General features: G+C 41.5%; 1 protein-coding gene across 15 annotated transcripts in view; it reads right to left on the reverse strand.

Annotated features, from left to right (window-relative positions):
* Nucleotides 1-27284, reverse strand: part of LOC142138751 (mitogen-activated protein kinase 14) — a 138803-nt gene that overhangs the window by 18432 nt on the left and 93087 nt on the right. For 9 of the 15 annotated variants that reach the window (XM_075195666.1, XM_075195665.1, XM_075195674.1 and 6 more), the window contains 2 exons: nucleotides 5642-5720; nucleotides 4502-4675 (listed from right to left, as the gene is read on the reverse strand). In XM_075195666.1, coding sequence (XP_075051767.1) covers nucleotides 4502-4675; nucleotides 5642-5720 — 253 coding nt within the window. Of the gene's footprint in view, nucleotides 1-736; nucleotides 1801-4501; nucleotides 4676-5641; nucleotides 5721-27284 lie in introns of those variants that run through there. The other 6 variants (XM_075195677.1, XM_075195671.1, XM_075195676.1 and 3 more) reach the window with 2 other exon arrangements.

Below are 27284 nucleotides of genomic sequence, written 5' to 3' on the forward strand. Positions count from 1 at the left end.
TAGGGGGGGTGTTTGGCCACCGCAAGCAATGGCCACCTTAGCACATGGAAGGATCTCCTGCTATTTACATTACAGACACTGGGGGTGGGGCTGCAGATTCACTAGATCCAACGAGCAACAATGAATACATTTTTTGTGATCTAAAGTCATCCAATTTAACAAAAATATGGGTAGAGTTAGTCTTTAATTAGTCATATTTTCTATTGTTAAATAACATTAAGAATTCATATATATTAATACATGGATTCTCAATGTTTAGCCTTTGACCTAGGTTGAAATCCCTGTTACTTGTAGCACTCCAATACAGATACTGCATGGGTCATCATCTGGCTGCCAGTGAATAATGTAATGTAGATGAGTGATCACACACTCAGTACAACAAAAGAGGGAGATACATTAATGGCAATACATCAAGACTAATGTTTACTTTGACCTGAGGAAAGAGGGCTTATTACCTTACACTAAAACTCAATGTGACCCATACAGCACATTTAAAGTATGCACTCCTTCACTTTTATGGGAGCTGTCATGCTGGAAACAAATAGTAAAAAAAGCAAAACAGAATGCTCTCCATAGACAGCATACAATTCAGGGAATTTCAAAAAAATGTTTGTAGTGGCTGCTTTGTGTTAAAGAAATTTGCATCTTTTCTATAATTATTAACACTTCCAAATAATTTTATCACTTCTTATTTTCAATATACATTTAATGAAGGAGTGAAAGAACACAGCAAAACTATCACATGGAAAGATTTATTCTAAGAATAAAAACAGTAAACACAAAATTGTATGCAAATTATCATCTATATGAAACATTACAATTAAGTGTATATAGTAAACATAAATATTTCTATAAATTGTTTTATAGTCTCTTTAGTTCTGCAAGGTCAAAATCATACTGGTTATTGGAGCATTTTGCATTTTAAGTGTTCTTCTCATGGGTTCTATTGTGATTGCTGAAATAGAAGACAGCTTTAGAACTTGAACATTTTATATGCTCAGTTGAGCTACACCACTATTATAAGGGCACTGATTCATGAAAACATTCATGGAGGGCACATATTTATAAATACAACAGGCAGAACCCCTAATAACACAAATGTCATCAGATAATTCCACGGAGTACTGCTTATTTATGCCATTTGGTTATTGAGTGATAACTTTCACCTACCCCCCCCCCCCAGTAAAATAACCTACTTTGTGAGGTGAAAAGTATCCACACCAACCATCATTACTCAAGCATCCCTCTTTAAACGCAAAGACTATGTACCCCATATCTGGCCTTTTTTTTCTCCTTTCATTAAACAACCACAAAAAGGTAAGGCATCAAAGGGCCACCCAGTAAAACAATTTAACTGTTACTGCCAAAACAATGCGTGACACAGACCATTCTGCAGAGACAGAGGATGTAGAACTGTAGTTGCAAGTGAGAGGCAACGGGAGTGGGAGTGGTTTGTGTGTGTGGTTGCCATGGGGACACATGGAACTACAGTTAGGTTCCATGTAAATACCTCCCCAGTAACAATATTGTTTTTAATATATATATATATATATATATATATATATATATATATATATATTATATATATATATACACACACACACACACACACACGCATACATACACAAATCACTCAGATCCACAGTCAGATAGGCACTTGTATGATAGGTTGGAGCTAGAAATACCACTCCATCAACTTCACAGCGGCAAAAACACCTTTGAAATAGTTTCTTCAAGATTCCATTTCATCAGAGTCTAGTGGAGGAGGCACAAAGCAAAGCACTTCTTCATATGTTAGACCTGTGCAAGGAAGCATTGGAAGGTTTTAGTTTTGCTACAAGATCATATAACTTAACAAGTATTATTTGGCTCACAGCAGTGTCCACTGTGAGTTTTACCAATTTACAAAATATGAAGAGTAAATAACAACACTATCAAAACAAAAGTATGTTTACAATACATACTTTAAAGCAGGGTTGTCCAACACGCCTGTAAATGTGGCCCAGAAGGAGTTTTGGTTGTGGCAAGGGGGCAGCACTATTAATGGAAAAAAAAATCCTGCAAAAAAAAGAAAAGAAAATACTTACCTTGCGGTCACATCAGCTGGTACTCCGGCTCCCTCCCTTGTCTCCTCCTCCGTGCGGTGCTCGCAGTGAATGTTGGGCGTGATGACATCCATTGCGGAGCACAGCACAGAGGAGTCACCCGCGCAAGAAGAACAATCAGCAGCACAGAATTGGAGAAAAGAAGAGAAGAGGACAGGAGAACAAGTCGATTAAAAGGTAAGTTAAGGGGGATTTTTTTTTATTATTTCAAGGGACGCTGACCAGTGAATAAAAGTCACCTGGTCCTGGAGCATCATTGACCTTATCTCCCTGCTACATACCTGTACTTGTAATACTAATGGGGCATTATATATTCTTTTCTTTGGCCCATTATAAGTTGTTATCCCTTAACTAACATAGTGGTGCAATTAGCAAAACAGGTCACAATTTGGGGTCACAGTGATGTATATGTCAGGTACCGCAGGCCTGGTCAGGGCACCCTGATATACAATGCCTGGCATAAATGCACTTTATTGATATTGCATAGAAACAATACAAAAAGTGATTATAGTATAATAACTAGAGAGGATTTTTTGAACAGGGCGATTGAAAGGTAAGTATAGGGGGATTTGAAAAAAAAGGGTTATATATATATATATATATATATATATATATATATATATACACACACACACACACATCACTTTTTTTCTCATATATATATATATATATATATATATATATATATATATATATATATATATATATATATATATATATGTTAACTATGTTTTCTATGGTTTTTTGGATGATCAGCTATCGTTATTGTTAGTGTATCTTATGTGCGGCCCAAACCAACTCGTCGTCTTCCAATGTGGCCCAGGGAAGCTAAAAGGTTGGACACCCCTGCTTTAAAGGATTCTGTTAAGACTTGGGGAAGTTTTAAAACTGGATTTATGAAGAGTATTCACCCCCATTTGGTATTTTTTGCAAGTTTTATTACATCATGGAATCACAATTGAGTGATTTGGGTATTCATACCACAAATCAACAGAAAATGCACGACAAACTCCCCAAACAGTAAGCTCTTTCTGCAAATAAAATAACACAGGCAATAATTGATTACATAAATTTCCCCTCCTTTCGTGAAAAATCCTGGTGCCATCAGATGTTTTTTGAGTTCAGATAAATAATGGATTAGAATCCTTATGTACAATTTAAGTGTCTGGGACTGTAAAACATGTCAAAATATAGGTTAAATGGATGGAGCAATACAGATATTTTGGAGGAAAGCCTTCTGCAACCTACAAGAAACCTAGAACTTCGGAAAAAAAAAATATTTCTAAAGGACAATTATGTAAATCATATAGCAAAACCCCATTGGAATGGCTGTAATACACACACATCAACAGGGACCGACTAGGTCACGTACAGTATGGCTGAAGGAGACTCTGGGTCAGATGTCAGTGAGGAAGACTCAGGGCCAGTCTGTCACAGTAAGTACTGACAATGACAGAGGAGCTCGGAAACTTTCCTTGCTCAGATCTTCACCATGCACCATGGGTCGGAGTACAGAGGTCACTGTCCAACAGCCGTAAGTGTTAATTAATGTTGGGGCTTACTGGGGTTAAATTTCAATGCTATTAACTTGATATTGTGGCTGGTTGTGGGAAAGAAGCCTATTTACTTAAAGGAAACGCTATTAATGGATGGCTGCAATGACCAGATGTACAAAGAAGAAAGACTTAACCAAATAGACTCTTGGCTGTAAGAAGTAATCATTTTGGTTTCTGTTTGACAATACACATTATTTTGTGTTTATTACTGTAAAGATGCAAATCGATTTTGATTCCATGATGTAAGATGTAACATAAAATATGAAAAATGCCACTATATAACGGTCTATAAAAGTACACATATTAGGACACAATGGAAGGATTGGAGTCTGCTAAAGGTTAATTTGAAAAGTTGTCTAGTGACTGGGCTAGTTGAAGTTTGGAGGGAGGGGTGTCATGTTGCCGGTCTATAAATTTGCTCAGAGCCAGACAAGAAGTTTTCACATTCTTTTAAATAGGCCAACACTATTAAAATGAATGTGTAATTGAAATAAATGGGGAGAGTTCCATGGATTTTTGTTTAAAACAATGCTAGTGATAAAATGTCTTTTTTAAAAAAAAATGGAAATAGCATGAATTTGCAAAGAAATAACTATTTACCTGAAGATAGAGTTATATCAATGAATTACTGTTGGGGGGGGGGGGGGGGCAATTTTGCCAAATATAGAAAAGGTGGAAATGTAACCTTTGATAGGTGCTGGCATATAAAAACTGCTGTTTTCGTCCTGCTTTTTTACTTTTAGATTTACGTGGATGCAGGCTTAAAAGTTTTTGTTTAATAAAAACTTAGTACACCATAGATCTGAAAGGAGTATGGTATATTATTTTGTATACACTTACTTTTCCACTCTTCAATGTCCAGCTCACGGCTTTCAAAGCTTTGGTCATAAGGCTCAGCTACAGGTTCATCATCTGGGTCGTGGTACTGAGTAAAATAGGGATGAGCTAAAGCTTCTGTTGCAGTAATCCTCTTGTCAGTATCCAGAACAAGCATTTTCTCTAACAGGTCTACAGCTAAGGAGAAAGGATGGGAAGGAAAAGTGTTGGGACATTCATCAAGCTAGGGAGTTGTGTGCTATTGAAAAGCTGTAAATATACAGTCAAGTCCATAAATATGGGACATTGAAACAATTCTCATATTTTGGGCTCTATACACCACCACAATGGATTTGAAATGAAACAAACTAGATGTGCTTTAACTGCAGACATTCAGCTTTAATTTGAGGATATTTACATCCAAATCAGGTAAACAGTGTAGGAATTACGACGGTTTCTATATGTGCCTCGCACTTTTTAAGGGACCGAAAGTAATGGGACAATCGATTGTCCCATTCGACCCCTTAAAAAGTGGGAGGCACATATAGAAACCGTTCTAATTCCTACACTGTTCACCTGATTTGGATGTAAATTCCCTCAAATTAAAGCTGAAAGTCTGCAGTTAAAGCACATCTTGTTTGTTTCATTTCAAATCCATTGTGGTGGTGTAGAGAGGCCAAAATATGAGAATTGCATCAATGTCCCAATATTTATGGACTTGACTGTAAGTGGTCATGAAGTAAGTGAGGTTGTAAGAGAAGCAGTGTGCGAAAAGAAAATTAAGTGTTATAGTAATGTTGCTGATGTTTTACTTAAAAGGGACTATCCATATTTGGACAACCCTGCTCAAAAAAACTCGACCCCTTCAGTAAGTAAGGACTTCCCCTCCTCCTCTGGAAACATCTCCTACCTATTACATACTATCTCAAAGTGCGGGAGGGCACAATCCATACAAAAGCTGTTGAAGAGAGCTCTATGTAAGAGTTATAAACAGATTGCAATATTCTTTTTTCCCCTGCTGCAAATGAGCAAGCTGCGGTGTGATATAATACTTGACTTCAAATATCAGGAGGCTACTTTCAAACACGGGAAAGGGGAAAAAAAGAAACCAGAAACTTCGAAACCAGTAGAGTTTAGTCAAGTGATTTAATGATGTTAACAAACCTTGGGGGTTGGCTCCCAGGAAAACATCTTCAAAATTCATCTTGGGCATATATGGCAGTGACTGTATGTAATTCCGAGCCTGGCAAAGGCAGAGAAAGATAAAGAGAACAATGGAAAACATTTAAAACAAACTGAAATAACAGCATTTCAAAGTAAACGTGGATTAAAGCATCACTTCATCAGGAAAAAAAAAAAAGTTTTGTTTGGAATTATGAATGATTAAAGTAAAAAAACAACAAAAACTACCTATATTTTCCCTGTTCAACGGGTCCAGCGAATTCTATAACTGTCTGAGTAGGTTGGAAAAAATCCATCTTGAGCAGGTGAGAGAACCTGCTGCTCAAACCATTCAAGACACAAATTTAGTTTGGGTAGAGTTATCCTTTACATTAAAAAATGTTAACATTTAAGTGGTTGCAGATTGTAAGCAAAGGTCTATAATCTGGAAAGCTGTCATCTATAATCTGGAAAGCTGCAATCTAGGGATTTCTGAAAACCAGAAAATAAAAAAAATTAGTAACTGCTGCTGTTTGGCGATAACCTCATTCAAACAGATGATGATCCTGGAGCACCTCCTACTTAAGCTAATGAGAGCACCACAAGTAGTGGAATGTTAAGGGTAGTGTGGAGAAAGACAGTGTTTTTCATATAAGGTTTTTTTTTCATAATTTGGAGAACTATACATAAATAAACGAAAATTACATTCTGGATAAAAGAACCCTTGTTTTAGTAGTCCCATTTGCGCACCTTGCGTTTTTAGAGGAGTTTCTCTTATATGAGCAAAGAAATTCTGTGACTTTTCAATGAAAGCACCGCAACACCTAAAATACAAGATATCTGTATATAGGAGCATTACTAATAATATTTATAAAATATATGTAAATGTTTCATGAGCTTATCAGAAGGAATTTTCTATGCACAGGACACTGCAGACAGCCTTTTAACCATCTTTACCAAAAACATGGCTAATAAAGAATAGCTTGCACTGATATCCGTCCTTGATATGTGCTTCTCTAACCCTCACTTGTTTTCTTCCAGAAACCCTTCAATTGAAATCAATAAAGACCACTAAAAAACCCCGATAGTTTAAAAACTGTATCTGTATACAGTGTGTATGCGTACACAGTTGAAGATTATTTCCCTGCCTGCTGTGTGATAGGAGAACAATACTTATTTTCCTATCTTGACCATGGCAATACACTATGGCTATACCTGGATGTCACACTATACAGTATTTACCCGAGCCATTTATCTTTAATATGCTGAGATTTTCTGCCTGCATTTGATGCTCACTATTACCTCAATTATATAATATCTCAAAAATATAATACATTTCTGAATATTTTCACTCAATGTATTAATATTAGGATAAAAAAAAAATCTAAAAGTTTGATGCCTCTCATAGTATACAAGTACAAGACGGAAAAAAAAAAAAGGAGGATTTTTATACTTACGTTTAGTCTTTTTCTCTTAGTCAATTGGGGGACACTGGAGAAACTGTGGTATAGTGCACAGCCAGGCGCATAGTCACATTAAATCTTTAAATTTGAACGTAGTTTCTCCCCCACTATATAACACACCTGCTGGAGCATCACTTACCTTTTCAAGCCCAAAGGACGGGAAAAACACAAACAATAACAGGAGATCAACTATGTTCTCCAAAAAACACCAACCAGACAGGGGGAACTAGAGTGTAAAAGGTTGGTGTCCAGTCTCCCCCAATGCATTAAGAGAAAAATGTTTAATGCATCTTTTCTCCTTAGTCATTTCTGGGATACTTGAGAAATTGGGGACATCCTAAAGCTACCCTTATGGTTGGGTATGCTCAGCTGAAGCACCTTTCTATCAAAATTGGCATCCCTAGATGCCACATTAAACCTATAGAATTTGCTGCTCTGTGCCATGTCACCTATGGGCTTCCACCGACCTGATGGATTGAACCTTGACAGCTTCTGGAACAGGTTGCCCTGCTCCCCTGTAAACCTGGTTAATAACTTCTCACAATACAAATATTTAAAGTCCTTTGCACAAAGCCCTGGCAACATGTAGAGACTAGAGAGAGCCCTATTGCTTTGGAGACCTACCCTGGTTTAAGGTAGAAATAACTGTCTTGGTGAAAGATGTAATCTGGAGACCATCTTAGGCTGAAAGGAAGGCTTAGTATGGAGGACTGCCCTATCCTGATAAAATATAAGAAGAGGAGACTTGCATGCTTCCAGTTTTGAAACTCTCAGCATCTAAAAGGAAAAGTGTTATCCCACTTATAACTTTATAACTCTATAGCAACAAAGGGCCCAACTGGAGAATGCTGCAAAGCATCTATCATCAAATTAAGAACCCATGAACTGCCGGAAGAACATAAGGAGGATGTATATGCAAAACAACCTGCAAAAACATTTTCAAATTTTACAACAGAGCCAATCTTCTTTGAAAGAAGACAAGAAAGAGCTGACTCCTGAACTTTCAAGAAGCTAAGGCTCAACCTAGCATCCAGCCTATCCTATAAGAACATAAGAAACTAAGCAACCCAAAAAGAACAGGTAGGAAACCACTAAAACCTCTCACACCATAAAATATATATTTTTCCCACTCTGTGGTTATTCTTGGCTAAAACTGGTTCCCTTGCCCTAAGCATGGTTTGCACCACATTGTCAGCCAAACCCTTTGATGTAAGATGCAAGACTTCAGCAGACACACTATTAAAGCTAGCCACTGTAAATTTTGATGCAGGAATGACTGTTGACTTCGTAAGTCTGGTCTGAGAAGCAGACACTGAGAGAACAGATGTGGTGAGGATGACTGTTTTCCCATATCTTCATGACCAATCTGGAGCCATAAGAACGACCCTAATCGCCTTTTCAACCTAACAATCCACAGAAGATTTGCTACTAGGGGGAAGCTAGATGGAACTGCCAGAGGACAGACATGATGTCTACTAAGACCTCATTTGAGTCACCTGCATTTGAAAAGAGCTCTATATTTTGTTTCAATCGAGACATCATATAGATATCCAGGTGACCCCTCCTGTACATAATGTGTGAAAGTTATCGGAGTGAAGATACCATTCCCATGAGTGAACAGTATGTCTTCTCAGAAAATCTGCACCCTAAGTCTCTAACCCTGGGATGAAGGTTGCAAAGATGGCCTGAACATTTCGTTCTACCGAATACAAAATCTTGCTGGTCTCTTGAATGGCAAGAGAACTTCTTGTGCTCCCTGGTAGTTGAAGTATGCTACGGCCATATATCTTGATTATTCCAAAGATGCTGAAAGTGGCTATGAAGAGTAACTCCCAACCCGGAAGATTGGAGTCTGTAGTCACTAAAGTTCACTCCGAAATGGAGAACAGGCTACCGTTGCTGAGGTTATTCCTTGATAGTAACCAAAGGGACGAGTGATGCACACTTTAAGAAAGGTATCACTTGGCTGGACAGGCGAAGGTGAGGTTGGCTTCTGTTTATTGAGATGCGTTCTAGTTGGAACTCCCATGAAATTGAGCAAGCAAAACCGTCTCGAAGGTCCAGACTATCTTGTCCAGTACCCTCATGCGGAAATGTACAGAAGTCTGTTGGAGACCCAACAGGGACATCAGACATTATGAATACCCTGTTTCTGGGTGTCAAAGAGAACACCCAAAAAGATCATCACCAGTGACAGTGATAATTTGGACTTTTTAAAACCGAGAATCCATCTGTGATTTTCTAAAGTCTGTGCAGTTTCCTGCACAAGGGCTTGAAGCACAGTTCCATATTCTAATGTAAACAACAGATTGTCCAAGTAGGGAATGATCTTTATTTTAACAATCTTTCTTTAAATCCCTTATCTCCTCCCAGTCCTCCAACCCCCGCCGCCTCTTCGCCATCTTCAACACCCTCCTGTCCCCCCCCACCCCTCCTCTCCCCTCCTCCCTGACCGCCACTGACTTTGCTTCCTTCTTCTCCTCTAAAATCGAGGCCATCCGACTTGAAATCTCCGGTGTGTCCGCCTGCCTCTCCGCCATCTCCTCCTGGATGTCCTCTAGATTCCTCAAACTTAATCTCGCTAAAACCGAACTTATTGTCTTTCCCCCCGCTCATTCCCCCTCCCCTTCCGACCTTTCTATCACCGTTCTCAACTGCTCTATTTCCCCTGTTCCTCAACTTCGCTGCCTCGGCGTCACCCTTGACTCCTCTCTCTCCTTTGCCCCTCATATTCTCTCTCTCACAAAATCCTGCCGCTTCCATCTGCGCAACAATGCACGCATTCGGCCCTTCCTCTCCCAGGATGCCACTAAAGCTCTTGTCCACTCTCTTATTATCTCCCGCTTGGACTACTGTAACCTCCTCCTTACTGGCCTCCCCCGCTCTCATCTCGCTCCCCTTCACTCCGTACTCAATGCTGCCGCTCGGTTCATTTTCCTTTTTCTCGCCGCTCCTCTTCTGTCTCCCCCTCTACCAATCCCTCCACTGGCTCATCATCCCCTACAAAATCTTGTTCAAGCTCCTCACTCTTACTTTCAAGGCCCTCTCCAACTCCACTGCTCCCTACATCTCCAACCTAATCTCCATTCACGCTCCATCCCGCCCTTTGTGCTCGGCTAACGACCGCCGCCTCTCTTCCCCCCTGGTTACCTCCTCCCATGCTCGCATCTAAGACTTCTCCCGCGCTGCCCCCCTCCACTGGAAGCAGCTCCCCCGCTCCATCAGAACTTCCCCCAACCTGTCTAGCTTCAAACGGGCCTTAAAAACCCACCTCTTCCTTAAAGCCCTCCAGTCCCCACCTAATTGACCTCCTCCCAGTCTCCCCCTACCCCCCTCCCACTCCTGCCCTCCCTCCTGTCCCCCTCTTACCTCCCTCCTTTTCATTCTCCTCTTCCCCCCTCTCCGTCTCTGCCTCTGTTCTCCCCATTCCCTCCTCCTACCATTGCGTCTCTGTCAGTCTTACCCTCCCCTTAGATTGTACGCTCCTTCGAGCAGGGCCTCCTCTCCTTCTGTTCTCCACAACCTTAACTCTGCTTTTCAGCTCCTTGTCTCTTCCACGAGGTCCTCCTGCCCTTCTACCCCTCTCTCTCACTTCTCATCTAGCTGTACATTGAGCTTCGGAGTTACTGTGCTTTTTGTTAACTCTACCGTGCTGTCTCACCCTGTATCGTGTTTCTGTCTGTCCCTGTACGGCGCTACGGATAGCTAGTGGTGCCCTATAAATAAAAAATAAATCAATGCAGGGAGAAACAATTTTTCAAACAACTCATGATCAGATTATCCCATTGTGGCTATCTAAATCAATATTAAAACCATAATGATAAAAAGGTTTTAAGCTTATCAATACAAGACAGAACATTCTTATCTAACATTTAATTATTCCTCTCAATGCCACAAAAAGAAAACATACTAATTTGATCGCCATGTTCATTTAAATTTTAATTAAAAAAATGAGATTTAAGTTTGACAGTTTCAACTGCATTAATCTGTGACAAATCTGTGGTTTTCCATGTCGCTGATCCCCAGAGATGAATGGGTCTGTTCGCCCTGAGAGGGCCTTTACATGGTCTGGAATGAAGTCAGCAGCTGGATTGTAGTTCACAAGCAGGAAAAGTTGGGAACTCTGTTTGATGTATTTGTGCAATGTCAGGCAGAGGGCAGAGCCCTGCACATGGTGGAAGAAGGTGCTGGAGTGTACAGCCCATGAGATGTGACAATTGGGCAAAGAGATTTGAGCGCTTAGTTCAGAGGTTCCAGGTCAACAGGGAGAGGAGGCTGACCTCGACCAGGTGGATGATCGGGAGCGACACCTGCTATCCTTCTCTCCTCACTGGGGGAAGGTCACAGCCAAATGCTCAGTGAGCAGCATGAGCTGTGTTACGACTGACCATTTGCGGGCTTGGAGGATGAGGACTTGGTAAGTGAATTCAAACCACCAGCTAACTTGAATGCTACACTGGGGTTGGCAAGCATCGAACAGGTGAATGCCAGGATACACAAAATGCAAACCCTCCCGTCCAAGGGAGAAAGTCACGGAGTGGACAGTATGGAACTAGCAGGGAACACTTTCCCTGATCATGTGGACAACAGGAGTTGTCAATTGCAAACACTTCTTTCATTTCGGGAAGAAGCCACATTGTCAGAGACCATGGAAGATTTCCAGGAGGTCAGTATGTCCACAAGCAAAGTATTGGAGCCCGTCCTTGCCCTGACATCTATGGCTGCCCAGCATGTTCAGCCAGGGAAAGGTCCCAAGTGCAGTTAGGCTGGCAGGGATAAGAACAGAGGAGGCTGAGCATGTTGGTGCCACCAGGCCAGAGTATGTGTTACATTTGGAGGAAGAGTGTTTGAGTGATACTGTAACCTCCCTAGGTTAATTGGCTGCTATCAAAAATTGACCCTAGTCTATCTCTCTCTGTCTGTCTGTCTCCCTGTGTGTGAGTGTGTGTCTATATTAGGGAATTTAGACTGTAAGCTCCAATGGGGCAGGGACTGATGTGAATGAGTTCTCTGTACAGCGCTGCGGAATATGTGGCGCTATATAAATAAATGATGATGATAATGATGATAACCAAGTAGTTATACAAATCATTCTATGGTTTGCTTTAAGAAAAAAAAAAAGAAAGAGACACAAACATATAATAATAATAAAAATAAAGAGAGGGTCAAGGAATGAGGAAGACATTGCACCAGTGCTTGATGACACCACAGAACACCCCGCACTTAGCCCGCTATACTACAGCTAAATCAGAGCCAGGGGATGAGGACAGCATTAAAAGTGCTCAATACGCCCCCAACCTCAGGATGGCATTAAAAGTGCTCAAAATGCACCATCCTAGCACCAAGAGACTCAGGGGCATTCTCATTGGAAGTCCATGTGTGACCAGCAGACAACAACACTATAGTACAGACAGCATTAAGTAGTGCAGGAATGGAGGATGGCATGAATCTGCCTTATCTTGCCTTCAATAAACTCATGGGTACCATCATTTGAGGGGAGTACGATCTTTCAAATGATGTAGCCCCTTAGTAGTTATTGTTTGGTGATCACGTGACAACAGTATATGCCACAGAAAACAATGAACAGCCCTAGGATGGGGAGAAGTGTTGGAAAGTCCAGATCTCCAATATCCTGGCTCCATGAAACTATGGGAATCCCACATTTGAAAGAGAATACTACCCACTTTAAATTCTGGTGACCCTTTAGTAGTTATTTTCTGACAGACATCAGACAATAGCATTCTACACTATAGGAAGCACTTAAGCTTTCCAGGGATAGCAGAGGTTATCATGCCCAGATCTCCCCCAATCCCAGCTCAAATAAACAGAGGGTATCCTTCATTTGATGTGGTAGATTGTCTAGTGTTATGCATTGTTGGGCAACCCATATTATTCCTACACGTTTTATGCATTTCATTCAAGACCGTACAAACTAGTGGAAAAAAATAATAATTTTCAAGTGCATGATTTAGCATAAAAACGTGTGTGTAGAATCCTGCTTTTGCAGTTTTGGAAAGGTACATTAATGGCAAAGCAAGAACCACAAAGTACTTATTGGTGGTGTCTAAAAAATGCACACATTTGCTTTAAGTTTACTTTCTATGCCAATTTAGGTAGATTTTTTTCCAGTGTCAGGCGGTACAAGAAAACGAATAGTAATTTCAGAAAACTAAAAAAAGGCTTATGGAAAAATAATCAAGGTATAATTTGTGTGTATAGTGGATAAAAAAATGACTCATCTTAGAATGTGATCAGACCAAAAGTGCCAAAATAGTCTGAGCAAAGGGTGGCAAAAGCTTCAGGGGCAAAGTGTTTAAGTGTATCAACCAACCAGTGCTCAGACACAATGTAAATAAATATATATATATATATATATATATATATATACACATATATATATATATATATATATATATATATATATATATACACACACACACACACACACACACACACACACACACACACACACATACATACACACACACATATATACATATACACATATACATACAGGTCTGAGGCTACATATCCCCATACACAGCAATCTGCGATGCACTGTGTTGACACAGTGTTTGACACCTTTATATCATAGTCAACATGAATTTTTTAGCAAATTGTGCTATAGTAGCTCTTCTGTGGGACTGGACCTTGCCTGTTGACACTAACTAAACACATATCAGTCGTTACTATCAAACTAAACAAAAAACATAATAAGTTCCAGCAACTGTAAAACGCTACGGAATATGTTGGCGCTATATAAATAAATTATAGTTTCCGAACAGATACCAGGCCATCTCCTATAAATAACCTGCAGTTCCTTCACCCCAAGCATAGCATAAACTCAGACTGATTACACATATATCCTTTTAAACACACCTTACAGGTGTAAACATTAATCAGTCTGCTGTCAGACTGGAAGATCAGAAGACTTGGACTGGGCTTTATAAACCCTTCTCTCTCCATTTATACCTCAGAGACCCGTATCAGCTTTTCCTACAGCTGAACATACTCTTTGAGAAGCTTTTCCAAAACACCAGCAAACTCCCTGGGTTTTAAAAGCATTTAAGACAGACAGCCTGGGACATATATCCCTGTCATTTTCCACTTTCCCACTGCTTCTGTCACAATATATACTTACAAATGAATATTATAATTATTATTAATATTAATTATAGCTTGCACCTCATATTAAACACTACAGGACAGGTAATTTTGTGGTTGTGATCCACTCATACTACTTCTGACTTAAAGAGTGGAAGAGGGAAGGACTTTACAACACTGCCAACATAGCATACACTCACAAAGAATGATACTACAGTTGCTATTGGGAAACAATGTGGTTAGTTTACTGATCCTTTACTATGAAATCACATTACTACATCTATGAAATCTGTTGCTGGATCACTTATAAATAACTTATTTTAATATATTTAAATTATTAGCACAGTGTGCCAATTTATATCACTTGCAAATGTATTGATTCTTGATACTGTGTATTAGAAATGTACTTATTTTATTATATTGTGTTGTATTTTTGTATAGGAAATGCATTAATTTCTGAGGTATTGATTTGTAACTTCGGAGACAGCATGTCATTATTTGGGTTTGTAACTTTGCTAGAGGAAGTCTGTTTTGCTAATAGCAGGAAATGCCAAGCCAGTCTTTTTATGTGAAGTGACAAACACCTGCTGTGGCCTGTAGGCCCGTTACTTGTATACATGTCTTGTTAGACAGACAGGTAACCTAACAATGTAGACAGTAAATCTGAGGAAAATCAGGTGGAAGTTAAATTGTGTTAGATGCAAGATTAGATTAAATCCTCATGTTAAATTATCTGATCCGATGTTCCGGCCCAGCTAGGAAGGGGCTGGGTTAACCCCTGCACATATCTGTTTGACCATGTAATGTGTTATTGTTCCATTTGACCTTCAGATTCTTATTAGGACACTTGAGCTAATAATCAGCATTTGCTTCAAGATCCTGCTTTGTCAATATCTTCCCTGCTATAATTGCTATGACCTGAAGATTAGACCCAAATCTAATCTGTTTTTTGGCTGTTCTGAGGTTGGACCTCAGCTTTCTAGTACCAACACTTTGCCCGGTACCTGTAGCTCTGGCCCGGTGGTAGTCATTAAAACGATGCCCATCTCGACGATACTGGATACGCTGACTGCCTGTACAATGTTATTTAGAAAGCTTAATACATTGTACAGGTGGCGCCCCCTTAAAATAGCAGATAAAAACAGCAAACAATGTGCGGATTAAAAGTGACGTCATCCTTACCCGCCGTTTTCTTCATTCGTGGCCACGGTTTCCGATCAGTCTTTACAACTGTCAGTATTACCAGTGTGCCGGGGAATACACCTTCGGTGTATTCCTGTCGGCGTATCCAGTATCGGTTGAGATACCCATCGTAAAAAGGTACCTCACCCCACTGGTCAGGAGTATCATCCACAGCAATCCTGATCTAAAGGCAAGAGGTTAGGGTACCAGCAAGAAGGTACACTAGCAGTGAGAGAGTTACCCAAAGGAACGCGGTTCTGGATGCCGCCTAGAAGTCCAGTTTTGGCAGCAGCTTAAGCCCCTCGTACTAACGTTAGTGGGTGCATTGAGGATAAAGAAAAGGGGGCGGTGGCAAGGCAAGCCCAACCGGTCCCAAGCAACACGACAGGGTGGCATAAGCGGTCCATCCTGTCACAATATCTATATAGCATTAACATTAGGACCTGTCTGTCCTCTTTAATGCCCTAAACCAGGGGTTCTCAAGTCTAAAGGAATCCTGAAAACATGATCTGTTGGTGGTACTTGAGGATTAATCATGCACAGATGAGTCACTATTTAGCTGGGTCAGTAATTATCCCAACCCTTTCCACAGACAGCAATCCTTAACACATAACCAGTTGTTGGTATTTGAGGATTAGAGTAGTGAAACCCTGCCCTAGAAATTCTAGGAAATGATTATCACACTTAACAGGTGGCCGCTGAGAAAGATAAGCTTGTACAACAACCATACTGCAGATAAAATAGATACTTTAATGATATACTAGCCTAAAATATTCTATTATTTCTACCTCCTCTCTGCTCTACCGCTTAAAAACATGTGCCTTTGAAATACCAGAACAGAAATAATTTGTCTTCCAATTTTGGTGATGTCGAGTAGCCTTGAGACCAGTAGACCAAAATATACAATATGTGCATTTAAATCAACCTTTCATAGCAATGTCCCATACTGCTCCTATACCTCCAACTATGCAGGGCTTTCTGGATTATAATTACTGATAATTCCTTTTCTTCTAAAGACTCCATGGCAGCCAATACTCTGGGTAGCTTCCCTTACCGGTTTAGGTAGAGACAGTTTACAGAAACACACCCTGGATGATATATAAGGTAGCTCCTCCTCTTACCCTGTGTCTTTGAATGACTTCCCAAGCTTTCGTATGAGTAATATAAACAATATTACAAGCATGAGTGGAAAACTGGGCTGCCATGGAGTCTTTTGAAGAGTAGGAGTTATCAGTAATTTTAATCCGTTCTTTTAGCCTGCAAACTCCATGGCAGTCATTACTCTGAGATGTACCAAAGCAATACAGTAGGGAGGGCCATACAAGAAGCAAAAAGCCAGTTATGCTGCAAATTAAGAATTTATTTAGAGTTTGTCTCACAAACGTAAAATTCGAGGCCGATAGGATATCCAGATATTGACTAATGAAAATATAACTACATGACCATCCAGCTGCTTTGCAAAGTTCCACTGCAGAAGCCTAAGCCTTGCTTGCCCAAGATGTTGCCTCTGCTTGTGTTGAGTGGGCATCAAGGATCTATGGCACTTTAATTCCCACCACTCTTCTAATCCTATTTAATAACTTTTATGATCTATTTTGAGATGGTCTGTTTAGAGAATATACCCTTATCTAGGCCAGCCATAAGCATGAAGAGCTATTCTGTGCTTCTGAGTCCTTCTTTCTTGAAAAAATATGGTATGATATAAATTCTGGATTAGCGCTAAGAAGCACCTTATCCATATTAACATAGAGAAAAGCAACTCTGCAGGCAACTGTACCGGCTATCAGGAAAGCCACCTTCAGTGTCACAAATCAAGGAATCTTTCTGCAGAGACTCAAAAAAATGTCAGACATCAGTGTATTGGGTACTAAATTAAGATCCTATGAGGCCATGAATAATCTGATGAAGGAACACATTTTCTTTACCGACCTCAAATAATCAAATCATGGGAGGTGAACTTGGATCTAAGAACTCACTTAACATAGACACTTGTTGCTTAAATGTATATGACGCAAGGCCTTTGCTAAAATCATCCTTGAGAAAGTCAAGGATCTGTGGAATTGTAGTTGCTCCTGTATTAAATCTAAAACCACAACAGGTGATAAATATTACAGGATTTGACAGAACTCTATCTGAAGAATTCTTTAAGAGTATTGATTACATGTCCTAATATTCCCTTTTTCTTCAGCAGCTTCTGCTCAATCTCCATACTATCAAAGTTAGCCTCACAGGAATTGGATGTAGAATTGGGCCTTGGAGTAGTAGATCTGACAGAAGATGTAGAGGCCAAAGCTGTTCCCGGAGCATTTCCCAGGCCACCGGAAACCACGGACGGCAAGACCAGAATGGAAGAATCTGTACTACTTTTAAGATCTTTCTTAGCATGGGAGTGGATATGCAATGGAACACATACCCCAGCAGGAATGTCCATGGAACCAGCAAAGCATCTGTTCCTTCTGATTCTGGATCCTTGTGATGAGTGGAAAAGCTGGGAACCTATGCATTTGAGGAAGCAGTCTTCCTCAAATGCAAGGTAGCCAAGGTATTCTGCTAACACATTCTATTTTCCTTCTGTGTGTAATGCTCAAAGTGACTTCAGGTTTCTTTCTGTCCAAGACATGACCTTTGCTACTTCCACAAACAAGGTCTGGCTTCTGGTGTATCCTTGTCGATTTACAAAGGTAACCATTGCCCAGTTGTCTGAGACTATTCATTTACATGAAGACATCACTTGGTTCGTGACCAATAGCCTTGCATTAATTGATCCTGAAGGTGAGCGCCCCAGTCTCTGACATCTGTTATTGTCACAGATTTAGGGTATTTGCTTACTGATTTTTGCACTACTCACCCAAGAGGTGCGGAGTCTAACGTGTTCCTGGTTTTCACCAGGGACCCCCGCAAGGAAGTGTGGTCTTAGCTGCCGGAACACGCAGGTCGCGGTCCTCTAAGGGAGTAATCAGTGAAGCAGTAGATGAAAGCGGTGTCGTACAGGCCCAGTCCAAACCGTGAATTCAGGAGATGTCCAAGGGATAGTACAAAGCCGTAGTCAGGGAAGCCGGGTCGAGGTCAGAAGCACAGGAGGAAGAGTCAAATATCAAGCCGAGGTCAAGTTCACAGGGAGCACAGAACAGGGGTAGTCAGTAACAAGCCGGGTAATACACAGGAAGCGCTGGAAACGGTACACAGGAACGCTGGAGCTAGGATGAGACCTAATACTCTGGCACTCTCCATGTGCCAGAGTGAGGTTTTTATACAGGTGCAGACCAATCACTGGCGGTGGTGACGCTAAACACCACCGCCGGAGTTACTAGGAAGCGTTCCGTTGCCTAGCAACGGAACGCGCGACCGCTGACCCAGAAGTACGCTCGGTTGCCTGGCAACCGAGCGCTCAGTCACAGAAGCAGACGTCCGTCTCTGTGCGGCAGGCATAGCACAGAGACGGCGTCTGACAGTACCTCCTCCCCTACTTTGTTGGATAGATCTTTGTTTGAAGAACTGTTTCAATAACCGTGGGGCGTGGAGATCTTCTTTTTGCACCCAGGATCTCTCTTCTAGCCCAAAGCCTTTCCAATGTACTAAGAATTGGTGTCGTCCATGAAGGATACGGAAATCCAGGATACGACTAACTTCAAATTCTTCACCTTCCGTAGTACGTACAGGAGCTGGACGATGAGGTGACTGATGAAATTTATTGAGTACAAGTGGTTTGAGAAGAGAGATATGAAAGACATTGTGGATCTTCAGGGAAGAGGGTAACCGGAGTCTGTAGGACACTGCATTGATCACATGTGTTATGGAAAAGGGACCAATATAACGGGGAGCCAATTTTTGAGAAGGTACTCTTAACTTAAGGTTACGTGTGGATAACCATACTTTTTCGTGAACCTGTAAAAGAGGGACCAGTCTCCGATGGCGGTCTGCTGCTTGCTTATAGCGTAGGGAAGTCTCTTGGAGTCTAGCTTTTGTGTTAGACCAAATCTGAGAAAGGTTCCGCATGACATCCTCCACTGCGGGAACTGACAAGGAACTTTGGCTGGAAAAATCTGGGAGGGTGGGTTGGGAACCATAAACAATAAAAAATGGAGAGGCACCAGTAGACTCGTGATGATGGATATTGTGAGAAAACTCCGCCCAGGGTAAGAGATTAGCCCATTCTGCTTGATTATCTGAAGAAAAACATCGTAAGAAGACTTCGAGATCTTGGTTAACCCGCTCTGTTTGACCATTGGTTTGTGGATGATAACCTGATGAAAACTTGAGGTCAGACCCAAGTATTTTACAAAAGGCCCTCCAGAATTTGGAAACGAATTGCACTCCACGGTCAGAGATGATCTCACGAGGACATCCATGAAGTCTAAATATTTCTTTAATGAAGATAGAAGCTAACTGAGAAGCAGATGGTAGAGCAGACAAAGGTACAAAGTGGGCCATTTTAGAAAATCTGTCCACAACAACCCAAATAGTGGTGTATCCATTGCTGGGGGGAAGGTCTGTGATGAAATCCATGGATATGCTTTGCCAAGGGAAATCTGGAATGGGAAGTGGTTGAAGGAGTCCAGAAGGGGCCATTCTGGGGTTCTTACAACGGGCACATGTATCACAAGAAGCCACAAAACTTCGTACATCTGAATGTAGTGTCGGCCACCAATATCTCTGACGAAGAAATTCAAGAGTTTTCTTAACACCAGCGTGTCCTGCCAATTTAGAGGAATGCGCCCAGCGGAGGGCTTTAATTCGCAAATTAGGCTCTAAGAAGGAACAGCCCCTTGGGGGTGTCTTGGCCGTGGTTTTGGTAAGGGCGATAACCCTGGTAGGATTTAGAATGGGTAGAGGTTCCGAGGAAGTACAGAGATCCGTGTTGTCAAAAGATCGAGATAGAGCATCAGCTCGGATGTTCTTGGATCCTGGGTGGTAGGTCAGGATGATATCAAAACGTGCGAAGAACGATGCCCATCGAGCTTGGCGTGGATTAAGGCATCGAGCCTCGCTAACATAAAGCAGGTTTTTATGATCGGTAAGAACCGTTACTGGATGACGTGAACCTTCAAGTAAATGTCGCCACTCCTCTAGGGCAGCCTTGATAGCTAGTAACTCTTTGTCACCAATTCCATAATTCTTCTCGTGGGATAAAAATTTTTTGGAAAAGAACCCGCAAGGTAAATGAGAACCGTTTTTGGATTTTTGGAAGAGTACTGCCCCCACACCTATAGCAGAGGCGTCAACCTCTAGAAAAAAGGGTTCAGATTGATCCGGTTGAGACAGGGCTGGAGCGGATGAAAAGGCCTGTTTCAGGAGATTAAATGCCTTTAGGGCTTCTGGAGACCAATTCCTGGGGTTGGCTGATTTTCGTGTCAGCGCTGTTATAGGTGCAATAATGGAGGAGAACCCTTTAACAAATTGTCTGTAATAATTGGCGAATCCTATAAACCTTTGGATGGCCTTGGTGCCCTGGGGAAGAGGCCAGTTGGTAATGGCAGACACCTTTAGTGGGTCCATGCTTAATCCTGCTCCGGAAACAATGTACCCAAGGAAAGAGATTTGTTCCACTTCAAAGATACATTTTTCTAATTTGCAGAAGAGTTGATTAGCTCGTAATCGGAGTAAGACTTCCTTCACATGGTGTCGATGGGAGGCAATGTCTTGGGAAAAGATTAGAATGTCGTCCAAATAGACAACGACGAAGTGATATAAACAGTCTTGGAAGATTTCATTAACGAAGGATTGAAATACTGCGGGGGCGTTACTAAGCCCGAATGGCATGACTAGATATTCGAAATGTCCGTCCCGCGTGTTAAACGCTGTCTTCCACTCGTCTCCTTGACGTATCCGTACTAAATTGTATGCCCCTCTGAGATCTAGTTTGGTAAAGATGCGGGCTCCACTAATCTTGTCGAAAAGGTCCATAATAAGGGGTAATGGATAACGGTTCTTGATAGTAATTTTATTTAGATGCCGATAATCAATACACGGGCGTAAGGATCCGTCTTTCTTCTTAACAAAGAAAAATCCTGCTCCGGCTGGAGAAGATGATTTTCTAATGAACCCTTGGCTAGGTTTTCAGATATGTATTGTGACATAGCTTGGGTCTCCGGTAAGGACAGGAGATACGTCCTACCGCGAGGAATTTGTTTTCCTGGGATTAATTCAATCGGACAGTCCCACGGGCGATGGGGTGGAAGAATCTCTGATCTTTGTTTGGAGAAGACGTCCTTAAAGGCTAAATAGACCGAAGGTAATGTACAGGTTTTAGAATTCGTCTGAGTATGACAGACTTGAAAGCGGTGTGAGGGAATACATTGCTTATGACACTGCGGGCCCCAGGAAATTACCTCCGCACGAATCCAGTCAAATTGAGGAGAATGGTTCCGGAGCCAAGGAAGGCCCAGTATCAGTGGGTTAATAGACTGTGGTAATACTAGGAATTGGATCCACTCTTGATGTAAGGCTCCTACCAACAATTGAACCGCACTCGTAATGCTGGAGATGACACCGTTGCTGACACGGTTACCATCCACGGCAGTGAGGGTAAGCGGTTGGGGCAGATCTTGAATGGTTAACTGGAGCTCTGAAGCAAGAGAGGCCGAAATAAAATTTCCTGCGGCACCGGAGTCCACGAAGGCAGAGATTAGTTGGGGTCCTTTAGTAGTTAAGAGCTGGACAGGCATGAGAAACTCGAGATTGGAGGTGGAGTAGGGAGTGGAAACGGTGACTCCTAAGGCGGCCTCCCTCTTACCGTCTAGGAGGAGGCGTTTCCCGGTCTCTTGGGACAGAGACTTAGAACATGACCAGACTCCCCACAATATAGACATAATCTCTGCTTGAACCGTCTCTCGCGTTCTTCAGACGTTAGTTTAGAGCGGCCAAGCTGCATAGGTTCTTCAGTGGAAGATATTGGGTTTTGAAATTGGGGAGCCAAACGGGGAGTCCGTCTTGTAGAGGACCTTTCTGAACTTCTCTCTCTGAAACGCAGATCGATCCTGATACATAATGAAACGAGGGCGTCCAACTCCGAGGGGAGTTCTCTGGTAGCCAATTCGTCCTTAATTCGATCGGTAAGACCCTGCCAGAAGGAAGCAATGAGGGCTTCATTGTTCCATCGAAGCTCAGAGGAGAGAGTCCGAAATTGTACGGCATACTGCCCGACAGACATAGAACCTTGTCGCAGGTTCAATAGGCTAGATGCGGCAGAAGAGACTCTGCCCGGTTCGTCGAAGACCTTCCTGAACATGTCAATAAAGGCTGCGGAGTCCTCCAGCAAAGGGTCATTGTGCTCCCATAACGGGGATGCCCAGGCCAGGGCTTGCCCACTAAGTAGCGAAATTATGAAGGCTACCTTGGTACGTTCCGAGGAGAATGCTGTAGAGTTACACTCGAAGTGAATGGCACACTGGTTAAGGAACCCTCTACATCTTTTTGGATCCCCGTCAAACTTATCGGGGGAAGGTATTCTTAGTCCAGTAGTGGCGGCTGGAGGGGCAGCAGGAGCCGCAGGGGACACTGCAGAGCGAGAAGGAGCCGCAGATGGTTCCGTAGGAGGGGTTTGTCCTGTCCGTAGAGAGTCCAGGCGAGATAGGATTCCCTGCACACACTGGAGTAAACGAGCCTGGTCCGCCTCCTGTTGTTCCACTCGGCGGCCCAGGTGGATAATGAGGTCCCGAGTTGTAGGTTCACCTTTTCCATCTGACGTCATGGCCAGAGTATACTGTCACAGATTTAGGGTATTTGCTTACTGATTTTTGCACTACTCACCCAAGAGGTGTGGAGTCTAACGTGTTCCTGGTTTTCACCAGGGACCCCCGCAAGGAAGTGTGGTCTTAGCTGCCGGAACACGCAGGTCGCGGTCCTCTAAGGGAGTAATCAGTGAAGCAGTAGATGAAAGCGGTGTCGTACAGGCCCAGTCCAAACCGTGAATTCAGGAGATGTCCAAGGGATAGTACAAAGCCGTAGTCAGGGAAGCCGGGTCGAGGTCAGAAGCACAGGAGAAAGAGTCAAATATCAAGCCGAGGTCAAGTTCACAGGGAGCACAGAACAGGGGTAGTCAGTAACAAGCCGGGTAATACACAGGAAGCGCTGGAAACGGTACACAGGCAGCGCTGGAGCTAGGATGAGACCTAATACTCTGGCACTCTCCATGTGCCAGAGTGAGGTTTTTATACAGGTGCAGACCAATCACTGGCGGTGGTGACGCTAAACACCACCGCCGGAGTTACTAGGAAGCGTTCCGTTGCCTAGCAACGGAACGCGCGACCGCTGACCCGGAAGTACGCTCGGTTGCCTGGCAACCGAGCGCTCAGTCACAGAAGCAGACGTCCGTCTCTGTGCGGCAGGCATAGCACGGAGACGGCGTCTGACAGTTATATTGTCCACTCTGGCTCTAAATGGGACACCCCTTTTGTCTTTAACTTTGGGCTTAGCCACCACCTGAGAGACTGTCAGGTGGTCTTTGAGAGGATGATATCATGATTCAGAGAGGTCCTTCTGTCATTCTATCTGCTTATAAAAGTTCCCAAGTGGAGATATCGCATGTGCTCTCTTGCCCAAAGGATGACTCGTATGATAGATGAAAACATCCCCAACAATTAATGTTCTAGGTACTGGGTATTTTTATAACTTTTCTGTCACAATGGCCATTTGGTATCTGCCTCTTATTTACCTGGACCCCCTGGAACTATATTTGTTGTGATAGGATGAGAAGACTTTTCCTTGTTCACAATAGAGCCATGTTGATCTAGAAACTTCACTTGAGCAGTCCTGCAACGGACACTACATTCTGAATTCCACACAAGAATGCCATCCAGATAAGGCCATATCTTGATGCCTTCTTCCCTGCCATATAAGTGACTGGCACATTGGTAAACGCCCTTGGGGATGTTGCCAGTCTGAAGGGCAGGCAAGTGAACAGAAAGACTGAGAAACCTTCTGTGATTAACTGCCATCCTGAAGATAGTAGAAAGTTCCCTCCTTTGTCCAGACATTTCCTAATGGAGTCTGAGAATTCCCTCCTCATGTCAATAGGCAACTTGTTGAGTCTCTTCCAATCCAGAATTGTGTGAAAATTCTGACAACTAAGAGCCTGGAATAAAAGTATGTGCCTTCTAGACCTGCGGGAACAAGAGAAATTACACGAGTCTATTAATGTTTGCAGATTATTTTGTTAGGCTACTAATTCTGCCTTGGTTGACGAAGCTCTGGACTAACAAAATGGGTAATCTCATACCAATTTTTATCATGTTGAATACACACTGATCTGTGATATAGTGGACCCATATATGTCTGTATCCTGTGCTATTCTCCCCTGAACTGGTGAAAATGGATACTGATCCTGGCAATAGTTATTGTGCAGTTTTTCGATTTGACCTCCCTTCCTTGGTCCTGAAAACACAAAAGTGGTCGGCATATTTTGTCTGCCACATTTTCTCCCTGGCTTACAGCTTTTCCACCTCTATGAAGTGCTGACGAGCAAAGGAAGAATACTTTGGCCTTCTATCTTTTGGCAATGGTCGACCTGGCCCAACAGTACTTCTATATAACAGAGCCCAACTTGTCCCCAAAAAGCAGGGATCCCAAGAGCAGAAAATTGGGTAGGCTATTTTCTAACTGAGCATCTGCTACCCAAGAGTGCAACTGGAGAGTTCTCCTAACCACTGCAATGGAGGCCAATGTCCTTGCTATGAAAGCAATGGTGTGCTTCACACAAAAATGTCTATGCCTTTCTGCATAATCTCAATGCTTTTCAACGTATTAAATAATGGGGAGATGCCATATACAGTTGTCCAAGAAAAGCTATGGGTTCTCGTCACTGAAGCCATAGCTAAATATTCTCAACAGCAATAGTAGCTACATATGCACTTATTTTAGGGTACAAATACTCCATTTCTAAGCTTCATCATCATAGCGTGATGCTAATCCACTTGTACCCATTCCTTAAAGATCAGTTCCATTACTACTTGATGTAAAGTGAAAACTTTATATATTTTTTTTTATTACGGTCCTCAAAGAGGAATTTTTGCATTTCTGTGAAAACTTGCTCTTCAACTAGTTCCATGAATGTATAGACATGTTTCAATAACATTTCCACATTATCCAAATATCCTAGGTGACCAACTTTCCTACTAAATGAATCAACCACATTTTCATTGCACACATAAATCCTCCACATCTATGCTTGTCTGGGATCTTGACTTTTTTAAACCTTGTATGGCACACAAACCTTCCTTAGTAACACATTTTTCATTCAAGCTATAAATTCTTTATGCAGTTCTGATGCTATATTTCTGCCCTTGTGCTGTGAACTACATACTGTGCTAAAAAGTTAGAGACATCTCACAGGTTCCAAAAATTTTTAGGCATCTTGCTGTCCTTCCTCTCCCCAGGCTACACAATTGTACTGGAGAGAGCTAAAGTTACTAACTAAAGAAATACTATTGATATTATAAAGCACCCATATCTTAGGGATCTAATGAGGTTGTCCTTCAGCTCTATGGGATCAGACTCAGGCTTCATCTGTGATTTGGGTCCAGCAGATGCAAAGTTGCTTTAAAATGTTTCCCAGTGACAAGGACACTCACAGCAGCTCCGTGCTTGGCTATTGCCTGGTTGTCCATGTTTGTGCACTTTGACATATGACGCAGTGTGCATGCATGGGTAGGTCGTCGAGGTTGAGGAAATGGGCCAAGAGCCTGAAGGACAAACAATGCTACAATAAAATACACACAGAGGTATAGAATCTCATATCCTAAAACCTGGGAGTCATTTCTAAATACAACTTTGTATATTTTAAGCATGCTTCTCCAAATTATCTGGAAACTCCAAAACCTAAGCATTACAGATAATGAATCTAATACATACATACATGTAAATAATAAAATATATACATAAACATGTATGGGGACCTATAATTCAGAATGCTTTGGACTTCAGGTTAAAATTTATTTTTGGCAGTTAATGGGGTTTTCCATAATTTGAAGCACCAGTTCCAAAACATATTAAATTCACTTGAACAAAGACCCATGTATTCTACTCATTAAATTGCTTAGAAATGCCCTTACAGTGAATAGAGATTTCAAGTGCATGTCTGTGTCTGACATTATTACTGGACAACAAGGAATTATTTAAGTTTTTCTTTCCGGTTATGTGGACTGTCTACAAAGAAATTTCTGGATAAAGATTAGACTTTATATACCTACTGTAAGAAAGAAAACTCCCACCAGAGTCACAAATTCATCTCTGATATATTTAGTACTGATAAAATTACATTTTCATACACACAGTATTTATTACAGTTATTAGTTTGACCTATAAGCTTTAAAAAAAAAGCAATCAGTAACTGTAAATAATAAAAATATTTTATATCCATTCAGATGTGATTTACATTTAGAAGTATTTTTAAATCGCAGTATTTTTCAATACACATACAAAGGAAAATATTTGAACTGCCCTTACACAAACCTTCCGATGTCAGGGAATCTTTATAATAAAAATTGATTCACCGACTCCCAAATTTTATTGCCGTTTATTTACAAAATCTGGCTTCCTGCAATTTTTCCCTTTTTATACTAACTTTATGAAACAAATGCTATTTTTAAATCATCACTTTACAGTCCCTGATATTACATTTTCACCAGAGTTGGTCCCTTCATTCTCTGTGTTTCAGCAGAAATAAAATCGCCTTATTTTACACTCTTCTCCCACCACAAAATTCACCAAGATATGCAATTTTTTACAGTCATAGTTTTTGTTGTATATTAGTGCAGGGGTTCAGTAAATTAAAAGATATTTCCTTTTAACTGAAGTTAACATTTTATTTTACCGTACAATTTTTTTTGGTAGAAAGCCCACAATGTAAACTAACTGCAAATAGTGTGTTGTGCTTTTATTATCCTTTAGATTTCACTTGA

This window comes from Mixophyes fleayi, chromosome 2 (genome assembly GCF_038048845.1).
Source record: "Mixophyes fleayi isolate aMixFle1 chromosome 2, aMixFle1.hap1, whole genome shotgun sequence".
In the NCBI taxonomy this organism is placed as follows: domain Eukaryota; kingdom Metazoa; phylum Chordata; class Amphibia; order Anura; family Limnodynastidae; genus Mixophyes; species Mixophyes fleayi.